The sequence below is a fragment of the Clarias gariepinus genome, chromosome 2 (genome assembly GCF_024256425.1).
Source record: "Clarias gariepinus isolate MV-2021 ecotype Netherlands chromosome 2, CGAR_prim_01v2, whole genome shotgun sequence".
Taxonomy (NCBI): Eukaryota; Metazoa; Chordata; class Actinopteri; order Siluriformes; family Clariidae; genus Clarias; species Clarias gariepinus.
Window position 1 is genome coordinate 22,720,386 of NC_071101.1, and position 22,884 is coordinate 22,743,269.

Sequence of the window (22,884 nt, forward strand, 5' to 3'; positions counted from 1 at the left end):
CAATGCTATCGATCAGTTCCTGAGCAGAGCTAATGATGAGGTTGGACTAAACACATAAAGAGCTCACACACCCTTTCAATCAATACCACTGATTATTTAAACTGACAGCCTTACAGTCCAGCAGGCCAAATCTGTTAAATACTCTGACCATACAGTTGCTACAGTAGATATACTAACGAGTCAAAAGAATAAACATAAGGACTGACAGTGAAATCCAAGAAGCAAAAGTTAACAAACTTTTTTTTAATAAATTGCACCATTTAGACAGCTAATAAATATCAAATACATTTATAAATACTGACATTTAATTTCATTAAACAATATCTAAAAACAGTAGCAAAGAAGGTTTAAATAAATATTGCTATTTTTATTTGTGCACTTGTACAAAAATAATGGCCTGTACAAAAAATATAATACTATTCTCTTAACGTAAATGTCACAAGTAAAGCCGAGAAATGTTATGTACCAAAGCAAGTCAAGTCCAGAAGAATCCAGTGCACCACCAGTGAACATTCAGCAGAGGGAAGGAGCATGTATGCTATGAGGTAACGTGCGTGAAAATGGGCATTAGCATTTTAAAGAGATGGGTTAAATCCCATTAAATTCAGTTAAATTCCATTCCACTTCTTCAATATAAAAACAGCCGTGTGGCACACAGCGCCTAATAAGACTTAACAGGCTTTTCATTAAGCGGTTATCAATGTGCTAAACATCATCAGCACATCAAACTGTGCACTAGAGGCTTTAGACCCACAGAGAGAACTCATATCATAATGAATGTCACACTGTCGAGGGAATGAAGCAAAGCCTTTCAATACGATTCATTTGGAAAGGTATTTGATATGCCTGTTATTATTGCCTTTTGTTGTTTTTGAGGATTATGTAAAACAAATCAATGCTCCTTTCTCAGCTAGGAGGTGGCAGAAAATTATATGGATTATTACGATTTAATCATTAGATAAAAATATAAGTATACTATAACATTTCTAAACATGAACATACCAACAGCCCAGTTATTCTTAGCTAAAACAAACATGCTCTGGAATTCTCTGCATGTGACAATTTTATCACCAATTTTCCACTGGAGTTATGCATTAGACCCACAGCCCCGATTTTACTTTTACTTGGCTCGGACAATGCAACGCAAACAAACCCACTGCTTTCACCTGATTTATTCACAGCAGCCATACTGACTGCTTCATCAGGTCGTGCACTGATGTTTCTCTGCGGTTATCTTTCCGACTGGGGCTTAAAGTGATCATGGTCTGGATCATCCATGATGGATCTGAGAGCCTCCAAAGCTTCTACAGTCACCTTCAGAGTCCCCACTACTTCAGTGCTGTCCTGCACATCCACAACTACACAACAAACAAAGAGAATATGACAATCATGTGGCATGGTAAGTTAAAGAAAATTGTATGAAGTAAAAACACGTCAGGGTGTGCTGTTATGGGACATATACATCTACATTGAGCATTTAATGGCACACTGTATTTTCTAACCATCTATAGTTATAATTAATGTTGTGGAATATCTGAAAGACAAGCTAGTCCTGGTTAACACTTCCATTATAGCCACTATAAACTGGAGTTCTGTTAATGGCCTCTCTCCCCCTTCTTATATCACAAAGAAATATAATATACTGTAAAACCCCAACTTACAGTCTTACTGAGAAACCAGAAAGAGTGAAGTTGAAAAACTTAATTGTAAAAGAAATATGACATTTTAGACTAACTGCATACATTTACAATAGATGTCTTCTTTCATAAACCTCAACCATATTAACAACTATGACAACACACAGAACTAAATATGGTATAAAATGAAAATAATGCATTTTTACTTCCTATATTGGCTGATCAGATAGACACACCACTGTGACAGTCAACTATAAAAACACTACTCACTGTCGAGGCTGATGTCCATCATGTCCCTCTGCATTTTCAGAATGTCAGAGATCCGAAAATAGGCCACGCCCACATCCTCACACTCCTTTTCCTGCTCCTCTTCCTCGGGCGGGTCACTCACTACCGTGAACCTGATGCTGAAACAGCCAGTCAGATTCTGTGTCACACAACCACTTACTAAACACCACAGAAAACACTAGGAATTTAAAAAAATAAAAGTATTTGGGGGCTTTAAATTATAGTTAATAGTGCAAAACGTGTGGTAAAACTAGGCTGATTAAGCCTGAAAAATATATATACTTCTCCAGCTTTCTGTTTCTGCCCTCCAACACTGCTCTAAGCATGTGGCGCCTGGCCTGATTATTCTTCACATCCACATGGATCACTGTCAACACAGAAAAACAGGCTAAATCTGTTACAAAGTCTCATAATAAAACCATTCATCAAGGTGAAACATCAAATCACATCACGAATCAAATGTACTAAATGTAAATCTACAGACAATTGTTTGTCTTGTATACACACAGGTAAAAATTACATAATTATGTCTAACAGTGAAAATAAAAAAAATACATCATGAATTACTTACATATGAATATTTTAATTAACATTATAAACATCTTGAATGATTTAATTCTTTAGTAAGCAAATGCTGACTTTTTACTTTTATGGTTTAAACTTCGTTTGTTGTTTGTTTATTATAAGTTTCTTATATTACCCAGAATGCCATTTTTACTACCTGCTGATAGAGGGGATTATATTTCTTGCTAATATGGTAGATCACTATCTAGCCAAACTGCATTTCTGTTGTTACTATTCACTAAACGCTGATGAGTAAAATTAACACAAGTAGTATTTAAGTAATTGTATTAACACGATACAATTAGTAAATTAGTCCGTCTTGTTGTAAAACCGCCTTGCATTGAGTGCAAGTCATCTTGTATGCTTCTGTGTTGAATTTCATATTAATAAGACGCTGAACATTGACTTTTTCAGTATAGCAGAATATAACAGAAATAAAGTAAATACAGCACTAACTAATAAATTAGCAGAAAAAGAAATCTTTTTCCACAAAAATGTCAATATAAACACGTTAATTTTTCTTTAAGGTAGTTAGATCGACTCATGTATTTCAAAAAAATGTGTAAACACAAGCCTAGCCTAGTAGCTAGCTGCTGGTGTCAGAACTAAAAGACTTAATTACTGTATCATGTATAATTTTAACTAATGATCCTATAATATTGGATTAACACAGGTTCTCTCACTCACACGCTAACATTGTTTGTGTAAATAAATGCTGTGTGTAAGTAGGTGTGTGTTTAGCTGTCTGTGCACACCGTGACTGTAGTTGTAGTAGATGCTGTGTCCAGGCAGAGGTTTCGGCAGTGACATTGGCGTCTCCTCTGAAGGCAGGTCCAGGAAATTATACTCAACAAACAGCCTGACCACACTAGAGTCCGCAGAGACACTTGAGCCTGGCTTCAGATCCAAAGACACAATCTCCACACGGATCCGTTCAGATGGCTAGCAGAACACAGCCCAATACTTTACATTTAGTATTTAAAACACTTTTATTATGACAAGTAGATTTGGTTTGCTGAGCAGCAAGTATTATTATTATTTTACATAAATGAGTATAGACTTTATGTTAACTCTACAAAACAAACTTATAAACAATTCGCTAGAAAGTTGCACATGACCTCACCAGAACCAGAAAAGTGATATTATTTGTGCCTGCATCACATAATAGACCTCCCTCTATACACAAAGAGTCACCCTTCATACTTTATATACAGCATGTCAGCTTCCAACAGTGTTGGAGTATTAAAAACGGTGGTCACAATATAGACATTATCTTTTTCAAAGAGATGACACATTGTCCGCTGGGAACATCGGAGTTGTAATGATGGATGCACCTGAAGCTATTTGTCTCTGATTCATGTCAATCCATCAAGCATCCAGTCCAGTTTTCGGCTTTAAGAGCCTTCACCATGAAGACTGTCAGTTAAAAGAGTTTAGTTTAGAAGCAGTCTGTCTTTCGGTAGCTCTCATCTGTCTCATCTTATAGATTCCTTCACTATTCTCTCTCCATCACCTATCATTTTGTCTCTTGTCCAATTTTCCAACTTCAAGATGAAGTCAGTCTTGAGTGACTTTATGGCAGTTGGTTTTGTGATCCAACACCTCCTAGAGATCAGAATAACGCTGCCAGTATCACTCACATAAAGATGTTGAAATGCTTACAACCCAGCCAGGAGAGTAAGTCACAACACAGCCTGTACACATGCCAAGCTTCATATAATAGTCTCAATCAAACAAACAAACCATAAAATCTGATTATTACTTCTAAATACAGCTCTTTTTCTTATCGGTGCATGTATTAGTGAGAGAAAGTTTTGTTTAATGTTTTGTAAACTGCTGACAATATCCTGCTGACTCCTAAATTAAAAATTTAACTATTGTTTTTTTAATTATTGGTATTTTAAGTGTATTTAGAGGAAAGTACAACATCAAAACACTTCAAAATAACCAAAAATCATGCAGTATTTGCAGAGCTTTAAAACTCAAATAAAATGCAAATAATTAGTTAATAGATTGTGGTAATGTCAATTACAGCGTTTAATGCGTTTTGTCATGCTCTCCAACTGTTTTTCACATTGCTGTTGGGTAGCTTTATACCGCAATTTTAGCAAAAAAAGCAAACAGCACAAACTTACTTGATGGTTTGTAACCATCCATTTTCCTCTTGTTGACATTCCAAACGTTTTCTGGAGTAAATTGCAGTGGTCTCTTATTTTTTTTGCAGAGGTGTATATGAATAATTAACCACCAATACTTATCAATTAATAAAAAACTAATGTATTCTATTATTATTATTATTATCCAAAAGCAAACCATCAGCCACTGATTTATACATAAGAAGCATCAGATATTAGAACATTGAAATCTATAAATTAATTTATGCTAGAAAAAATTTAACACATTTATAATGAATATTATTCCACTGCAGAGCAGGAACATCCCACAAGAGCTGCAGTTTCGGAGTAGCTTTGACTAGAATGGTCATCACAATTTGGCCCTTTTCAGAGTAGCTACAGTTAGAACACCTCATCATTATTCCACTTGGAAGTGGGTTGGATATATTGTCCCTGAACTAGTTGGGTTGGAAACAGTAAAAATGGGCAAATGTAGCCTAAATATTTGAGTGACTTTGACGAGGGCCAAATTGTGATGGCAAGGGTACTCGGGTATGAGCAACTGCAGCTCTTGTGAGATGTTCCCAGTTTGCAGTGGACAGGACGTACCAAAAGTGGTCTTAAAATCAAAAATGGTGAAAGAGCCGAGGCCCGTTGATGCACAAGAGGGGTCGAAGACTGACCTGTGTAGTCTGATCCAATACAAGGGCTACTGTGGCTCTAACTGCTAAAAAGGTTAATGATGGTTCGATAGAAAAGTATCAGAACACACAGTGCATTACTGGAAAAAAAGTTATAGCAGACTGGAATTTTGTGTGTTATTTTTCTTTGTTAACTATTACACAAAATTCTTAGATAGAACGGTAATTTGACTCTCAAACTAAGAAATTGTGTGAGCTCCATTTTTAACACAAAGATGATCCATATATAGCAAGAACCTGCTATGAGCCAAAAAAAATAAACCACTGACAACCTGCAACTTTACTTCCTACAACTGAAGTTAACTTCAACATTGGTGAAAGTTGTTTCTCCCTTCAGCCTGAGCTTCATTATCAGTGTGAAGGTCAGAATCTTTCAGGCTATTCTGCTTTGTATGCTGTGTTTAAATCTTTAGGCTTCTGATAAAAACAGCCTGGATGTAAGTGGAATAACCTTGATGAGTCCTTCCTCATTGTGTTAACAGACTCACAGTAGTACACACCTGTTTCCTGGCCTGGGTAGACTGAGCAGGCACGATGCAGTCATCGCTGTCTGAAAGAATCGATTCACTCAGATCTGAGCACTCTGCTGGCTGTAGGTCTGGAGAAAAGAAAAGAAGAAAGAAAAAAAAGAAAGAGAGAGAGAGAGTGAGAGAGAGAGAGAGAGAGAGAGCACACCCGCTTTGAAAAGCACAACTATGTTGGGCAAAAAGCATGAAGAGACAAACAAGTGATTTGGTGATTGAGAGCAAAAGGGCAGTCTCCTTCTCTCTCTCTCTCGCCCCAATAACAACGCTACCCCATAGACCAATAGAAGATAAGAATGACATGTTGGACAAGATGACTTTTTAAGAAAGACTCTTGGCCAAGGCCAACAGCATTAACAGTTATGTTGCTGGATGCCAAGAGACAACATATCATGGTATTGGCAACAGCTTGTGCAATATTTATGCTTTTTTTATCTCGCATTGCTGTAAGAAGGCCTTTCCTTACCAAGGCCTGGCAAACAACAGGGTAGGGGCTTTTCCACATAGAAGTGAACACAAAGCCAGAATACATTGATTTCCCAGGAATGCATGTGGGATCTAATATACAACAGTTGCAGCAAAGCTTCTAAAAGTGAAGAAACCTACTGTAAGCATTGTGAAAAAACTAAATAAAAAAAAAAAACATTGAAAAATACAGCAGAAAACAAGCAAACACTCAGAAACAAAAAACATATCATACTGAGAATACTAATAATTTACATGATTAATTGACTGAAACAAATAAAAACTCTTTTATGTTTCTTTAACACCTGCATCCTACACATTGTCGCCCAAGTTTAAGTACGTGCATTGTAGCATATTGCAAATGTAAACTACCACTATGTTTGAGTTTATAAACCGTTACAAAAGTAAAGAGGTACAGCAAACAGTAAACATTTTCTTTGTATCTTTTCAACAGGTTATAGCAGATAATTTGCACCAATACATTACCAGATACCTAATTTCTATTTATTAAACTAATAACAAATCCCACAAACATTAATATACAAACTGATATTTTTCTTTATTTGCAGTTAAATTAGTGGAAAGCAAAGCAGCAGAATAAGCAAATTTTGGTGTATTAAATTGTCTGCTGTTAAAATTTAGACAATCCTCACTTAAATTTGATATGAATGACTAAATGCAAAGTACTCTGTGAACATCCCAGCATTTTAAAATTGTAGATGTAGTGCTCACACACACCTCATTAAAATGGCACAAGGTATGCTAGATCATATCAGGTCTCTCTTAAATCATAAAAGTGCATATATAAGGACATTACATTATGTATTAGTCAATATTAATTTTCCTGCTCTGCACACTGACCATAAAGTTTGTCGCCTAAAACGAATTACAGTGAAATTAATCTGGGCCAAATTCTACAACCCTTGTTTTGTGCAATAATGCTTTTCAAACTTCAGCTGAGACACATATTAAACTTCTGTGGACCCACTGAGCTAAATCGAGGTATCTTTTAAAGTTACAGTGTATTTAGTACACATTCAACTTTTTTCTTCCCTCCAAAAAAAGGTTATGTACTAAATACACTGTGACTTAGTTCTGGATAGACATACAGCTGGTTCTGGTTAGCCATCGGGGTAGATTCAGGGAAACAAGTCAGCATTGAATATACATTTGTGTACTAAATACACAAAAACTTATGTATAAGATAGAAAGATATAAGGCTTTCTATCTTATGTATAAGATAGAAAGTCAATTCAGACCAGTGGGATTTTAAAAGCATCATACTGTATAAGGCTCAGCTGACTGTTGCAATGCATTTTTTCAGGAAACAAAGGTTGTGGAATTTGGCCCTGATTAACTTATATTGTTCTCGCATTTTGGGTGCCAAATTTCATGTTCAATGTGGAAAGTAGCAAAATTTAAAACAACCAAGACCTATTGTGATATACACCTCAATTTTTATTTAATAAAACTGACTTAAAAAAAAATAAAATACTATTCCTTAAGAATAGTTTAAGAAACAATGGAGGATGGAGACAGCCATAGTTGGTGTTTGACAACACAAACGATGCAAGTATGTAACAGTCGCAGAATCAATGCAATTATTCAATAATATTCTTGATTAAGCCATTAAGTGGATTTCTATGAAGCTAACTTTGCATATGTATCCCACAAAAATCTTGCATGATGACCAGATGCTCTCCCTCTTCACTCCTAGAATTCTACATAATTATGTGTTTCAGAGTATGTTCAAGGTGATTTAAGACTTAATCCCCAGACCATCAGTGCTTTCAAGGTCAAATTCTCAAACAAAGCTAAATAGTGACAGAAGGAGATTTGAGTGCACTCAAGCATGCTTTAAAAGCACCCACGGCTGCGCCCAAGTGCAGCTCCAACTTGCTGACACTTCTCCCACTGCTCCAATGTTATAGCAACCCCTACTTCTGCGCTGTCCTGTAGACAATCCGTGGTGTGATCTGGGGTTTCAGTAGCTTTAAGCTCGGCCTGACTTACCGGTTTTTACCGCAGACGATGCTGCCTAAGGTTACTGTTGGTGAGGAACGTATAAGTATGACCTAAAACCCCACTTACTGCCTACCTGTACCAAGAAGTCTCGCCATCCATACAAACAGAATTTCTGTGTACAAACACCACCTGCTGTCAATACAAACAAACAGAATTTCTGTTTTGTCTATATAGATAGTCTAAACAAATCAGAACTCTTAGTAAGACCTACCATCTTCTGGCACTTCCAATTCTTCAGAGATCTCGGAGTCATCAGATACAGACTGAGAACCAACTGTGATCACCTGGCCCTCTGAAAAATGTGACTCTTCATCATCATCTTCATCTGTTACTGCAGACGTCTGGCCTACCTCATCCACACTGACAGTCTTCTGATAGTATAACAGAATGATTGTTTTTCTATTAGTGTTCACATCGATGGAAACATATCTTCTAAAACTTTTTTCCTTCACACACAAACCTTTGATGTTGTAACTGTAGAGGGCTTGTTCTTCTGATCACCACTGTGGGGAGTATTTTCTCCCTTCTGACAAATGACCAAACACAGACACAAACAAGTATTTTTACAGACAAACACACAAAATGTCACAGTACCACAATCATTGAAGAGTAAGTAAAGAAGCCTAGTAGAGAAACCTACGATGTAAATATGCCTACCTGGATTTCAGGCTCTGTCACATTTGAGAACGAGACTTTTTTAGCAGGTGGTTTGGTAAGGGTAAGCAATCTTGGCTTCAGTAAAGGGGTCTAAATCATAGTCAGTCAGATATAAGTCAGATATAATTAATTGCCACTAAACCACTAAAATGTCTAGAATTAGACACTTTAAAAAAGATAGATGTATACTTTACCAGTTACAAGTTTGGACACAATAATGCCATGGTCTTTCCTGATCATTTCTTTCTACATTTTAAAACAATGCTAAAGGCATCCAAAACAATGCAATAATCGCCTACAGACAGTTGATATTGAGATGTGTCTTCTACTTATGCTCTGTAAAGCCTTTATACTGGCTCTAATCTGAGGAGCTGTATGTTAATTGTAATTAACATACAGAGTGATTTCTGAGGCTGGTAACTCTAAATGAACTGCTCCTCTGCAGCAGAGGTAGTTGATGCTTGATGAGTTCTGCAAATGCATTTGACGATATTGTTTTTCTAAGAATTGTTCCAAAACAGCTGACCTTTGTGTCTTAAAATAACCACTGACAGTTGTTGCTGTTAATTAATTACCCACGCAATGCCATATGTGCAAGAGTTGTGCAAAAATCCAGTATTGGTAAAGAATGTAGAAAAAAAAAAACTGTGGACAAACTATTGACTGGTACTATAGGTCTTATACTGTACTCATGGTATGGATGTATTCCTTACCGCAGCAGAAATGTTTTCCTTCATGTCGACTCCATTCGTATTTCCTGATTCATTAGTTGCTAGCCTAACTGACGCCTCTTTAGTGACAAACTTGGCCTGCTCTGCTGTCATTGCTAAGCCAGTAGGAGGCAAGTATGTAAACTTCCATTTAAGAGTCACATCTATAAAGCCTCTAGGAAGACCAGCAGGGTCTGTTAACTCAAATGTACCTGGTAAGATAAAGATACTAGTTAACAAACTATAATCATACTGAAGCTAACGAGATAAAGATACTAGTTAATAAACTATAATCATAATGAAGTATACAGAAAATCCTTACCAGTGATGGCCTTATCATGAGCCAAAGATATGAGCGGCACATTAGCTTTGCCCAGATAGAGCTGATTCTCAAAATCCAGATCATCAAAGACATACAGGGTCAAAGACTCTGCTTTTAAATATGTATCAAGGTCAGCATTCATGGACATGGGAAAAGTCATGTGATCATCAAACTGTGGTTCACTGGTGGAGGGAATGATTGGTGTGTCATGGTCGGGGAAGTCATAGAGTTTGTAAATGACATACGGACTGGGCTGGTTATGAGGTCCTCTGGATTTTAGCTTACTGCAACAGCGTAATGTGATGAAGAGCTCATTCAGGTTTCCATCCTTAAGCGAAGAGCTTGAGAGAGGGGGAGATGAAGCCTAAGAAAAAACATGACAATGAGGAACAACTACTGGTAGTGTGTTATTAAATATTTTATGTATTGCATTGCTAAAACTTATTAACCACTTGAAATATGATCCAGACAAGAGTGGGCAAGCTATTCAGCTACGGTGGGCACAAGAACAATGTAGGCTAGAGTATACAGTAGATGCACTGGATACTGGTGCTGAACCGACATCATTCTTCAAAAACGGTAGGGTCATGCAGATCTGCCGCCTATGCTGGGAGTAAAAGGGTGCAAGATGAAAACACACAGTATTTATTTAGTAATACATTGAGTACTAACAGTACCTGGTTTTGGTCTTTATTACTGAAGCCAAGATAGCCCAGAGCTTTGACTTTCTCCTTGTACAGACGAATGGCTTGCTCCATGGGTACCCTCAGTCTCAGCCAGTAGTCCAAAGTGCCAAAAACTCGGCTCTCTCCATTAACTCCTAGAAGACAAAAACAATTATACCAGCGCATGCAAAAGCAAATTACGTGAGCAGTTGCATGACTGAGAAAAGTGCATGATTCTAAAACCCAAGGTGGTATGCTGGACGTGAAAACACAAAGTGCGTGACAAATTCAAAATAAAGGACGCTAATAAATAAAATACTGTACATGTCCCTGATTATGTATCTTTAAGCAACTCATGGCAATTATTATTCTGCTTAAACTGGCATTGTATTATATGAGAAAACGATGCATGCATGTGCACAAACTACAGCATTATTTATATATTTACCTCTTTGATCTTTGTTAATCTGGAAGATTAAAACCTGTAACCACTAGAGGGTGAGGCAGAGCAAGAAAACTCCCTCCTGGCAGGTTTCAGTATTAAATGTAGGTAGTTACAGACTAACTGATATTTTGCTCCAACTAATTTAGAATTTGTACAGGATCGATGGCCACTTTATTAGCAATATGGTAAACCTGATGCATCTTTATTCTGAAGAGTCAAACAAATCTTCTTTAGCCAACTAACAAGTAAGGGTACTTTCTTAGACACTGTCCATGTAGGTTAACTTTATGCAATGTCCTTTTTACTGTCTGGGGCATTTTAGAAACTCCAATGATAGGTCCTATGTCATCTGTAGCACTCGCCCATCTGTTTCTCACAGTTTGTGCCTTTATTATAGGTGGACAGCCACCACGACGCTCATTTATCTTTGTTAAGACTCACAATCAGATGTTTGATTTTATCTGGCAATGCGCAGCCATTAGGTAGACATGCAGATAGACAAAAACTACAGAGAAAGTATTAAGTGTACATTTAAAAAAATAAATAATAAATTACAGGTGTATTCACTTTTGTTGCCATCTGATTTCTACTTTGTGGCCTGTATTTTCAATATAGTCTATATAACTTTCAAAGTAAATTAGAAAAAATACTCAATTTGTCAACTTTTAAGCAATTATTAAGAAGTGATACAATTTTGACATTTACATCATATTGCAGAGTGATGCAGTTACTTCTTTTATGTACAAAGATTTAAAGTCACTCACAATACCACTCTAATAGTCACCTCCATCAAACAAAGTTTTTCTGAACTTACCTATGAGCTGCAGGGTGCCAAACACTTTCCCATCTCTTTCTAATAGTTGACTCAGCTGGATCTGTCCTGTAGCTATGGTGCGGAAAGTCAGGCACTCAGCCAGCTGTGCTTCAACAGAGATAGAGCTACTGTGGATATAGTGCAGGAAGAGGTCGTCCACCTTCACAAGGTACTGCGAAGTAAAATCATAATCTGGCTGCTGCCCTCGAACCACAGCCGTGGACTGAAGCTCAAAATCATAAAATGCATAAGTGCAGAAAGTAGTGGGTTCTTTGTCACCCAGACTACCTAGCGCATCACTACTGAATCGTGCAGCGCCAAGGTGGATCTCCAGAAGGTTCTCTCCGCGAGCCAGGTGTACCGTTTCATCAAACTCATCGGCCACATCATCAGCTGTAACGTCAGGTCGGAATACATGGGCCTTGGTACCATAGGCAATGTCTTTCAATTGGGCTATGGAAACAAATTTATATTTTAGGATCTATTGTAGGTTTCAGCTTAAGCAATATAAAGTATTTTAAACCTAATCAAACCTTCAAGTTTCTTTATCTTTGCAGCTCTCGCGTCCAGGAGCTGGGCCAGTTTCTCCTGTTTAAGTTCATTGTCCAGCTTTAGATCGTTCATCCTTCGTGTAACTGCTTCAACTTCAGCCTGAGGATTTTTGACAAAAGCTATAAGATCGGAAAGAACTTAGAAGTAATCAATGAACAGTTTAGGAAAAAAAATGCCTCTTTTATTTTAACGGTGAAAAAATATAGCTCTAGCTTTTCCTATTGTTATACCTGGTAGTCTTTATTGATCTTGTGCTGGATGATAAGCATGTTTCTTGTCTTCTCAAGCTCTTGGACAGTTTCAGCATAAGTGGCCTGAAGTTCTTTCAGTGCCCCTTCTGCATCTATTTGAACCTCCTCTTCTACTTTTTCGAGGAAACCCAACTCTCTGTTCTTCTGTGTTTTACGTACCTGCAAGATCATTTTTATGAATATAACTTTATAAAAAATAGGATTTTTGTTATCCTACTTAATGAATCTCATACTGTGAGATATATATAGCATAGTAGATATATAGTACAAATACATTGGACCAAGCAAATCTAAATATGGTCAGTACATTGCCCAGTCAAAAAAAAATTACCACCTAGATTTAATTAAACAAATAGTTTAGTTTAGTTAAAGTTAAGAGCCTTTCATTGTATAAATACTGAAGTGATTAATATGGTTAAGCTGGCAACAAGTTATTTAACCCTAACTGATGTAGTAAGAGGCTTCTCATTTCTTGAACAACCATGTCAAAATACTTATCCTGTGGTTGTGGCAAACATGCAACTCTGTTTTAAAAGAGTCAAATTACTGGCAATATATATATAAAAAAAATAAGGAGATTGCTGAAACAATTAAGAACTGTCCAATGTATTATTTAAACCTGAAAGAACAGTGCTGAATCAGCATATTCAAGAAAAGAAATTTAAATGATCATGATTGGAGATTACCAAGACATTTGGTGTAATCAAATTGTACAAAAAAACAAAAAAACAAAACAAAAAAAAAACAACAGTAGATGTTCAGCAAGGTTATTCGCCCAGAAAATGAGGTCAGCTGACTACCTGTGTATACCAATAATACATATTCAAGACAAGAGAAAATTAGAGAAACAAATGTGACTCCCTAATTTTAGAAGTGTCCAATTCCTCCCGTCACTAGGCTTCCACATTAAGGCTACTACCACTCAGCCGGGTGGGCCAAAGACTATCACGTGTTCCCTCCGAACCACGAGACGTAGCCGACCGCATCTTTTCGAACTGCTTGCTCACACACCATTGGGGGCGGCGTAACACACTCGGAGGACAGCGCTATCCGCTCCCTCCGCGTGCGCTGATTGGCTGTAGAGCCGCGATTAATGTGGGAGCACAAAGTACCTCTCATCCCTTCCCTGTGAGAGAGCTCGGCCAATCAGCTCTCTCTAGACCTCCGGCTGTGAGAGGTTACAGCATCACCCGGGGATCGAACCAGCTATCCCCGGAGAAACAAATGTGACTATTGACAAAAATAAATGTTGTGACATGTAACATGCATGAGCTTATCGAAATGACGTGAAGGTAATGTACACCACAATCAAAGCAAAAGGGGTGGGGTGAGGGTGGGAGGGTCGAATGAAATATTAGAGTGTGTGACTTCTTTGGACTGCAAAGAAGCAAATGTATTTAAATAAAAGCTGCTAATCTAGCAAAGAAAATGTATTTAACTAGTATTAACCTGTAAGGTCTTAGGCTTTGACATTTAAATAAATTAATAAAAAGATCTGGAAACTATGCAGGGAACAAGGGGTGTGAAGCATGGGACACTCGCTGAATCAGCTAGCCATATACTAAATCAAATTCAAATAGTTTATTTTTCTTCATTACTATGCCCCATTTTCACATTGACAGGTTATAATTCTCATGTTATCATATGATGTTAATTGATGACGTGTTAATTCTCATGTTATACCTACTGCCTGACTCAAATCCCTTTCCTCCTCCTACCATTATTATCAAGTGGGTGAACACCTGACCATCACACCATTATCCTGGTCTTTTTTAAACCACTGCCACAAAGTTGTAAGCACATAATTGTATAGAATGTCGTTGTACACTGTAGTATTAAGATTTCCCTTCACTGAAACTAAGAGGCTCAAACATCTTCCAGCATGACAATGCCCATGTGAACAAGGCAAGGTCCAGGAAGATATGATTAGCCAAGGCTGGTGTGGAACAACTCGAGTGGCTTGAACATAACCCTGACCTTAAAAGCTCTGAACACTTTTGGGATGAACTGGACCGTAGACCGCATGCCAGGCCTTCTCTCTTCACATCCACCCTGACTTTATTAATACTCTTGTGGCTAAATTGAAATAAACCCCCACAGCTATGGTCCAAAATCCAACAGAAAGCCTTCCCAAACTGTGGACGTTGTTATAACAGAAACATATTAACTAAAGCTGAATTTTATATGACTATAAAGGTCAGGATAGTGCCTGATTATATTGCACTACTTACCTTTATGAGCATCAGCGCTTCACTGAGTTCAGCAGCATCTACTTCACTCTCCTGTAAAATCAACGTGCAAATATTATTCGAAAAAGGCCATCAGTGCATGCTCAAATGCACACTATCCAAATTTTTAACATACCTTTGTAAAGAACTTCATGCGGTCTTTTATTTCATCCGACTGCTGTTTCTGTTCCAGATATCTGCGTTGAAGTTCTTTATTCTCATTTATCAGCTTCTCGTTTAAATCTTTACAGTAAAGAAACAGGAGTGCGTTTTATTTATTATTGGACTCTCAAACAGAAACTTACAAGAAAAGCAAAAATAATAAAAATAAAAAAAAATGTCTGAAATACCCCTCTCTGCTTTAATCTTGTCCAGAATTTGGTTTTTATCAGTGAGGTCAGATTTCAGTGCCATCTCCAACTGAGCGATCTGCAGTTTGAGCTGCTGCTCTCTCGCCTTCCACTTCTGTTCCTGACTAACATCAAAAGCACTGAAACAATGAAAATAAGCTTTTACACCAAACTCTTCACATTTTTGTTTACTTCTGATATATTTGTGTTACAAACTGTTTACTCACCTGTTCACTAACTTGTCACAGTTCTCTTTAAGCAAGTCTCTCTCCTTCTCCAAATCCCGAATTTGCTCAAGCAACTGGGGAAAAGATGAAGAAAGGGGAAAAAAAACACAAAGTCAACTTACTGTATGGTAGTTTCAAATATATTATATATTATGAAGTTAAACTGACGGCAGCTTTTCTGTGCTTTGAGCAGTACCTCAGTCGCCCTCCTCTCTTGCAGTGCTTTACTTTGTAACTGCTTCTCCAGGCCCAGACTCCTCAGCCTCTCTTCTTTTAGCTGCCCCGTAAGTTCATCCACTTTAGCCATCGCTGTGTCATGGCTCGCCTTAAGGGTCTTCTGGCTCTGCACAAATTTATAAGTTAATATGCATACAGATAAACTTTATTTTAAGCAGAATATTATTATAATAATTAATTTGTCATCTAAAATACAGTTGAGAATTTATATTAAAACATCTGCTCCTGTGCCTATTATGCATTAATTTCAACTGGCTACATTAGTTCATTATCTGTAAATATATTATCCTGGTGAGGATCAAAGTGTCTGGATCATCTGTCTGCAAACGTATACACCATGCATGGGACTCATGAGCACACTCAATTACACCTACAAGCCAATACACAAATTGCCATATTTTTGGGAAGTGGGAGAACACTTCCATAGACACAAGTAAAACTAAGACAATAAGCTTAAGATGAAACCTGAGACTCTTTTGCACCAACAAAATGCTCTTAAAGCTGAAATGTTTAACTAAGGAATACAGTCTTTTCACCACGCCAACACTTATTTTCTGTTGTCAGCTTATTTAGTGTAGTGTTTCAAGGGGCTGGATGCATGGGCCAGGAAGCTTAGGGCACAAGGCAGGGGACACTCTGGATAGTGTATAAATTTATTGCAAGGCATAGACATGCACGTGTACATACAAACTAAATATAATTTACAAATAAAACAAGTAAGCCTACAAGGTATGGTTTTGGGCTACTGGGAGTGCACTCACTTATTTAGTGCTTATTACTAGCAAAATCAGGAAGTAACAGCCTTGCTAATATGTAAATGTACAGTTCACTGTTTCATGCAGGTAAATTTGATGTTACTCATCATACCTTTTTACTAATTTTACTTTTACTAATAAAGGACAAACTCACCAGTATCCATGATTTTTTTTCCTGAGTTAGTAGCTTAAAAATGATTGTGAGCAACACTTTCCTACTTACAGGTTAGATCAAACACAAGTCCCAAAATGATCAAAGGTAGCGTTGTAACAGAAGTCTGCCGGTCATGTGGATGATTATAATATAGTCCCGCTTATCTTATCTCTGGTTTAGTTAAGGTTTAACACCTTCGGTTGTTAGCTCGGGTATCTCCCAACATGAGAAAGATAAATCATGACTGAGGTTATCCTGCGTGGGTTGGTCATCACCCTACTAATTGTTCATTACATTGCTTGCATTTATGAATTTATGCAAAGCATACCGTTTTTAGATCACATACATAAAAAAAAAATGAAGTGCAGCTACAGCTGGAAAACAAGGTGTTGATGCACTAAAGCTGAAGATGCATTTCAAGACTAGGCCTACAACTAAACGATTTTGGTGACTGAATAATCTATAGAATATTAAAATGATTATTAGATTAATCAGAATGCAAATAGACACAATTACTCAATAGCTCTTATTTAACTTAGCTTTTAAAATTAGCTTAATATTGCTTTGTAAATGTGGAAAATAACAATTGAGATAATAAAGATGAATACATCATTAAAAAAATCTTTTAATGAACTTTCATGATGATGCAAATCTAAATCCAAGAATAAGCAAAGTAGAGGTAGTAAAATAGAACTGTTTATTAAAGCTTAAAGACAGGCAATGGGAATTAAGTTGAATTAACTTAAATTGAATTCCCCGATTGATTGAGTTAGATTAAAATCCTAAGAAAACAATAAGCCTGTGGTAAGGGCACATGGTCAAGCGAAGTGAAGCGTGAAGGGTTTAAGAGTAAGACATGGAGACAGTGCAGAGCACAACAGCGTATGAGAAAGAGGGAGAGAGAATGAGAGAGAGAGAGAGCAAGAGAGAGATAGAAAGAGAAAAAGAGAGCGAGAAAGAGAGAGAGAGAAAGAGAATGTGAATAGAGAGCTTAAAAGCCAGTGAGCCAAACACCTAAATGTCAGTGAGAATCAAGAGCAATGTGAGAATCAAGAGCAATGGTGTCATCAACTACCTGACAAATAAATTAACTGGCAAGTAATTTGATTATCTATTTTAGTTAACAGTGTTGATGAATCATTGCACCCCTACTCAAGATGATACAGGAGGCGATGTGTATTAATCCTACTAAACAGTGACATGGGTTCAGTTTTTATGTTGGTTTTAAGTAAAAACATGAAACACTATTATGTATTACATTTCCACGCACATCTACCTTCACATCTACACTACATGTTTACGTTTACATTCTGGACCATTGCACAAAGACACTTTTTTTCTATGCATATTTGCACACCATTATACTTCTATTTGTACAGTATATTTCTATTTTCGTACAGCATATTTCTATTTTTAGTTTCTATTTTTAGTTCTATTTTTCCTAGTTAAATTTTATTTTTTATTTATTTTTTTATCGTATTTCTTTTATTCATATTTATTACTTATTATAAGCTTTAATTCTCTTTTTAAGGTCACTGGCAGTCGTGTAAGCATTTCACTACATTTCGTACTGTGTATGACTGTGTATGTGACAAATAAAATTTGAATTTGAATTACATTTTTACGAAAAAAAAAAAAAAAAACAATTATAAGACTAACTCAATCAACTGCCCATCACTTACACCCTAATGTCTAGGGTTAGGGTTCGGCTTTTACCTCTTGTAGTTGAAGGAATCTTCCCTCCAGCACAGTAAACGAATTTCCTTTATCAGCCAGTTGTTTCTGCAGCTTTATCAACTCCACACTTTCCTTAATGTTTGATCTGAAAATATATTCAGATTCACAATATTGCACAGCTGTACATTACTATATCACTATATATAACATAACCCAACTACCAAATGTATGTTCTGTTTGTATAAACACATTGTACACACCCTGACAAAAAAGTCTTGCCACCTATCCAAACTGTAGAAACAACAAATAATCATGTTGTGATTTTTAATTAGAACAGAAAGGTCAGACTTTGCTTAAACAAATGTCTTGTTACTTAACAGAAATAATGTACAGTACAGAACAAAAAGTCATGGTGCAGTGGAAAAAGTATTAATATTGTGTATGATTCCCATGAGCTTGCAGGACTGCATCCATACGTCTCGACAATGATTCAAATAACTTATTAATACAGTCATCTGGAATGGCAAAGAAAGCATTTTTGCAGGACTCCCACAGTTCATTAAGATTCTTTGATTTCAACTTCAATGCCTCCTCCTTCATCTTACCCCAGACATCCTTAATTATGTTCATGTCTGGTGACTGGGCTGGCCAATACTGGAGCACCTTGACCTTCTTTGCTTTCAAGAACTTTGATGTGGAGGCTGAAGTATGAGAAGCATCCTGCTGAAAAATTTGCCCTCTCCTGTGGTTTGGAATGTAATGGGCAGCAAGAATGTCTTGATACCTCAGGCCATTGATGTTGCCATCCAACATTCTGCCACTTTTCCACAGTCCATCCTTCCTGTAAGCTGTGGGCCTTGGCAAATGCAACACGATTTTTAGTTGTCATCTGTTTAATGCTGGTTTCTGACCACAAATTCACCTATTGAGACCACTGGGTGAGAGAATTCGGCAAACTGTTCTTGTAAATACAGGGGTTTCTGGTGACCAGTGGTTATGTACTGTAGCTCCGCTGCCGTTGAAAAAAGGGCTGGCCCTGGACTGTCAAACCAACAAACGGTCCTCTCGACCAGTTGTCTTACGGGGTCTGTCTGACCTGGGTCTGTCATGAACTTCACCAGTTTCTACAAATCTTTTTCATATCCTCTCCACTTGACGTTAAGATACATTAAAGATGTCTGCCTCAGCAGGAGACTTGGTCTTCAGGCTCTTGACAATCAGAACTTTGGTCTGTGGTTCAATCTTTGGCATGCTGTCAGGCCAGGATGCATTTCTTTAATTTCCTCTTCTACGCACATGGGAATGTGTTAATTACAGTATTCGTCACAGGTGACGCTCATATCTGTGATTGGTTAAATCCTTTAAAGATGTGACAAGACTTTGGTCTAAGTAACATCTGACCTTTCTGTCCTACTTAAATAATAAAAAAAATCATGGCATGATAAAATTTTGGTAAAATATGCATAATCTCAGCCACTTCTGATTCTAAATGATCAACTAGAAGTCAAGTTATTATTTATTCTTCCTACAACTTGTTGTTCCTACACCCTTGTCAGGGTGTGTATTTCTTTATTGTAAATAGGCCACTTATGCAGTTCTGGTAACTGCATTTCATTGGCTTTGTACATGTACTCTGCACAATGACAAAGTGGAATCTAATCTAATCTAATCTAATCTATTTGTATATATAAATATATATATTGAGTATGCCTTTTAACAGTTCTCACTTAAATTTTATTTTTTTATTATAATAAAAAAAATATGAATTAAAAAAAAAAAATTTACAATCCCATACTACGGTTACAAAAAAATATAGAGGTACCTTTGGCCAGTGGTCTGCTGCTCTCTTAGCTGTAAAAGAGACTCCTCATACTCTCTTTCCTTAATCCGCAGCTGTCCTCGTATCCTCTCTGCTGATATCTCCATCTCTTCCATCTGAGCCTTCTGCATTTCTATCACATTCTCCCTTTACAAACAAAAAAAACACGTAATAAAACTGACGTTCTAGTAATTAAAAAACAGATGATGATTTAAAACATTATTCATCTTTAGGTTACAAGATTTAGGATATGTGTTTGATCTGCAAGTTTGAGAGGGAGGACATTTTTTTTTTTTTTTTTTTTTTTTTTAATGCATGCCACCTGCTATCTTTCCCGAGATTCACAATGGAATTGTAGGAATGGTGGACAAACCTGCAGTAATGTCTGATATCCGGATATCAACATGCACAACTCTCTCATTACTATATTAATTAATCACTATGCATTTATAACTCATCTAAGTGGTAATGAAATTATATGAAAATCTTACAGATTACGGATCTCTGAGCGAGCCTCATCCAAAAGACTATGTCCATAGCGTGGTAAATGTCCTTGTGGAGGCCTGCTACTCACTTCCCCCTCCACATGTCGAGTTCCTGCTCATAAAACATCATACAATTCAGTTTCTTCTTTTGTACATTTCCCTTAAAGCAGTTTAGAGTCAGGTGCTGTGTATAATACCTCCTCTTGGTGTTGCTGGCTGCTGAAGTGGTACAGGTGTGTCCCCCCGCAGTCTGCGCAGCCCTGAGTTAACTCGGGATTGAACGTGACTGTAGGGGGTTGGTCTACGACTCTGGGTCTGAATCTGCTGCTTTGCAATGAGCAGACGCTGCCTGAGTCCATCGTTCTGCTTCTCCAAGTCATGAATTTTCTCTTGCAGTTCCTCAATCATCTCCTCCATCTCAACATTCCGACCAGCTATTACATGGCCTGCTGAAGAGGCCTGCTCCATGCGCTTACGGTCTTTTACCAAACGGATCAGCTTCGTAGCCATCCTGCAGCCACAACCACACAAACAAACAAATTTAGCTAAGTTGAAGGAAGATCAAATAAATCGTGCAAATCTGCAAATTCCTGATCGACCGCATAGCCGACTGAAGAAGTTTGTACCTCTTGATCTTGTCTTCCTGTTTGTGCGAGTGCTGTTTAAGTAGGAGGTTCTCCTCCTGCATACGCAGGTATCGGTCCTCCAAGTCCTCTCTGCTGATCTTTGACACAGTTTGCCTGGCTCGGGCATTTTGGGAATGCATCAACTCTAAGTAAGGTTAACATCTAATGATTAAACTCAGAGAGGAATAGTATACTCTGAAATTTTAAAACAATATGAGTGGGACACTGAAAGAAAAGCAAGACATTTGCACTTAACACAGGACAAAGTAGATGTGATAAGATGGTGGAAAAATCGCAAAGAGGAAGTCCTAATTAGCAGACTAAGAATTGGGCACAGTAACCTTGATAGCACTTTATTTATAGTAGGTAAAAACCCATCTTGACTCTGCAAGGAATCCCAGGAAAGTGAGACTATGAAGCATGTATTACTTTTGTGTAGGAAATATATGCAGGAGAGGCTACATATGATGGCACAGCTCCAAGAACTAGGAAGAATAGAAAACAATGTTAAGAGTCTTTTAGAACAGGAAGTCACTGATCAGCGAAGGACACATTTAGTGTTGTTTCAAAGGAAGACTGGACTGGAAAGTCAGCTTTAAAGGATGGGGAAGCTGAGGAGAGAGACATCTGTAAGTGGCAGTGATGCAATTTACAGAACTCTAACTAGATGCTGCGTGGTAATACGAAAAAACATGTTGAGAAAAAGGAGTGAAAATACCAGATAAACCAGATAAAAAGTTCAAGACACAGAAAAAGTCAAGATGAGATCAGGGAAGGATGCATTAGACGTTTTAAGGAAGGCTGTCTGGAAAATCAGCTTTAGTAGGCTGGGAAGATAAGGGAGAATAAGATCTACATTTGGCAGTGATGTAACCAACCTACTGGATTCCAACGAAAAAAAAGAAGATGAAGTGTAAGGTCAGAAACCAAGCAAACTTTTTATTAAAGCTTCACCTTTGTTTAAAATTGGTATGCCTGCTCCACTGAAGTTTAAAGTACTGTCTCGGACAGGGATATCACCAGCAGTCTCGTCAGCTAGTGCCAAGCCAGACATTATGAAATCTGAAAAAACAAATGTTTACTGTGATTTAAAGCATCAGTGTTCCGCCGGCCTCTCAGTAACCCAGCTACATCATTAGCTAGCTAACAGAGTCTAACGTCACTGTTAGGAAACCATAGCACAAACTGTCTGGGTCAAATTTTAATCGGTTTACTCTTACATTTTTGAAAGCTTTTTTTTTTCTTCGTAAGTATAAAAAAAATCCCTTAAATTTTAAAAGTCGCGTCTCTTTCTCATGTAACTGCTTTAACTACAGGCTGAACAACTCACTGTTTATCATCCAACAGTTCCATGCTAGTAGTATAAAATAAGCCTTCCTTGCAATAATATAGACATGCTTCATTATTAACATCCTTCAAAAAAAACACTGATATACGCACATTATTTCACACAGAATAAACTTGATAAAATGCAAACCTGTATAATATTTTGGTAAGTTAATTCAAAGACATGGCAGACATGGAATCCACGGCGACCGTTGCTAGCAAACAACTGATCTCCCCCACCCGCTTCTACCGAAAAGCCTGATGGG

At 37.3% G+C, this 22,884-nt stretch overlaps 1 protein-coding gene across 3 annotated transcripts; it reads right to left on the minus strand.

Moving 5' to 3' along the window:
* Positions 1–261: 261 nt before the first annotated feature.
* Positions 262–22,852, minus strand: rpgrip1l (RPGRIP1 like). 3 transcript variants are annotated; one of them, XM_053487504.1, is made up of 26 exons: positions 22,770–22,852; positions 22,247–22,354; positions 21,293–21,437; positions 20,864–21,177; positions 20,673–20,778; positions 20,185–20,328; positions 18,402–18,507; positions 15,736–15,882; positions 15,540–15,613; positions 15,313–15,437; positions 15,099–15,205; positions 14,966–15,016; positions 12,714–12,893; positions 12,465–12,582; positions 11,932–12,384; positions 10,685–10,827; positions 10,008–10,371; positions 9,689–9,897; positions 8,976–9,065; positions 8,779–8,844; positions 8,530–8,689; positions 5,805–5,902; positions 3,245–3,431; positions 2,208–2,292; positions 1,908–2,044; positions 262–1,358 (listed from the first exon to the last, which is right to left on the minus strand). In XM_053487504.1, the coding sequence occupies exons 2-26, from the start codon at positions 22,344–22,346 to the stop codon at positions 1,231–1,233; spliced, it is 3,837 nt and encodes a 1,278-aa protein (XP_053343479.1). In that variant the 5' UTR covers positions 22,347–22,354; positions 22,770–22,852; the 3' UTR covers positions 262–1,230. The 3 variants fall into 3 exon arrangements, with proteins under 3 accessions (XP_053343479.1, XP_053343470.1, XP_053343462.1); XM_053487495.1 differs by having other exon boundaries at positions 8,530–8,686; positions 15,313–15,452; XM_053487487.1 differs by having other exon boundaries at positions 15,313–15,452.
* Between the last annotated feature and the right edge of the window lie 32 nt (positions 22,853–22,884).

Excerpts from the sequence above, each read along its gene's own strand:
- rpgrip1l (XM_053487487.1), bottom strand. The coding sequence starts at position 22,346 with ATGTCTGGCTTGGCACTAGCTGACGAGACTGCTGGTGATATCCCTGTC. Across the intron at positions 15,614-15,735 it reads AAGAGAGGAGGGCGACTGAG|TTGCTTGAGCAAATTCGGGA; the intron begins GTACTGCTCAAA and ends TCTTTTCCCCAG. Across the intron at positions 12,583-12,713 it reads AGATCAATAAAGACTACCAG|GCTGAAGTTGAAGCAGTTAC; the intron begins GTATAACAATAG and ends AAAAATCCTCAG.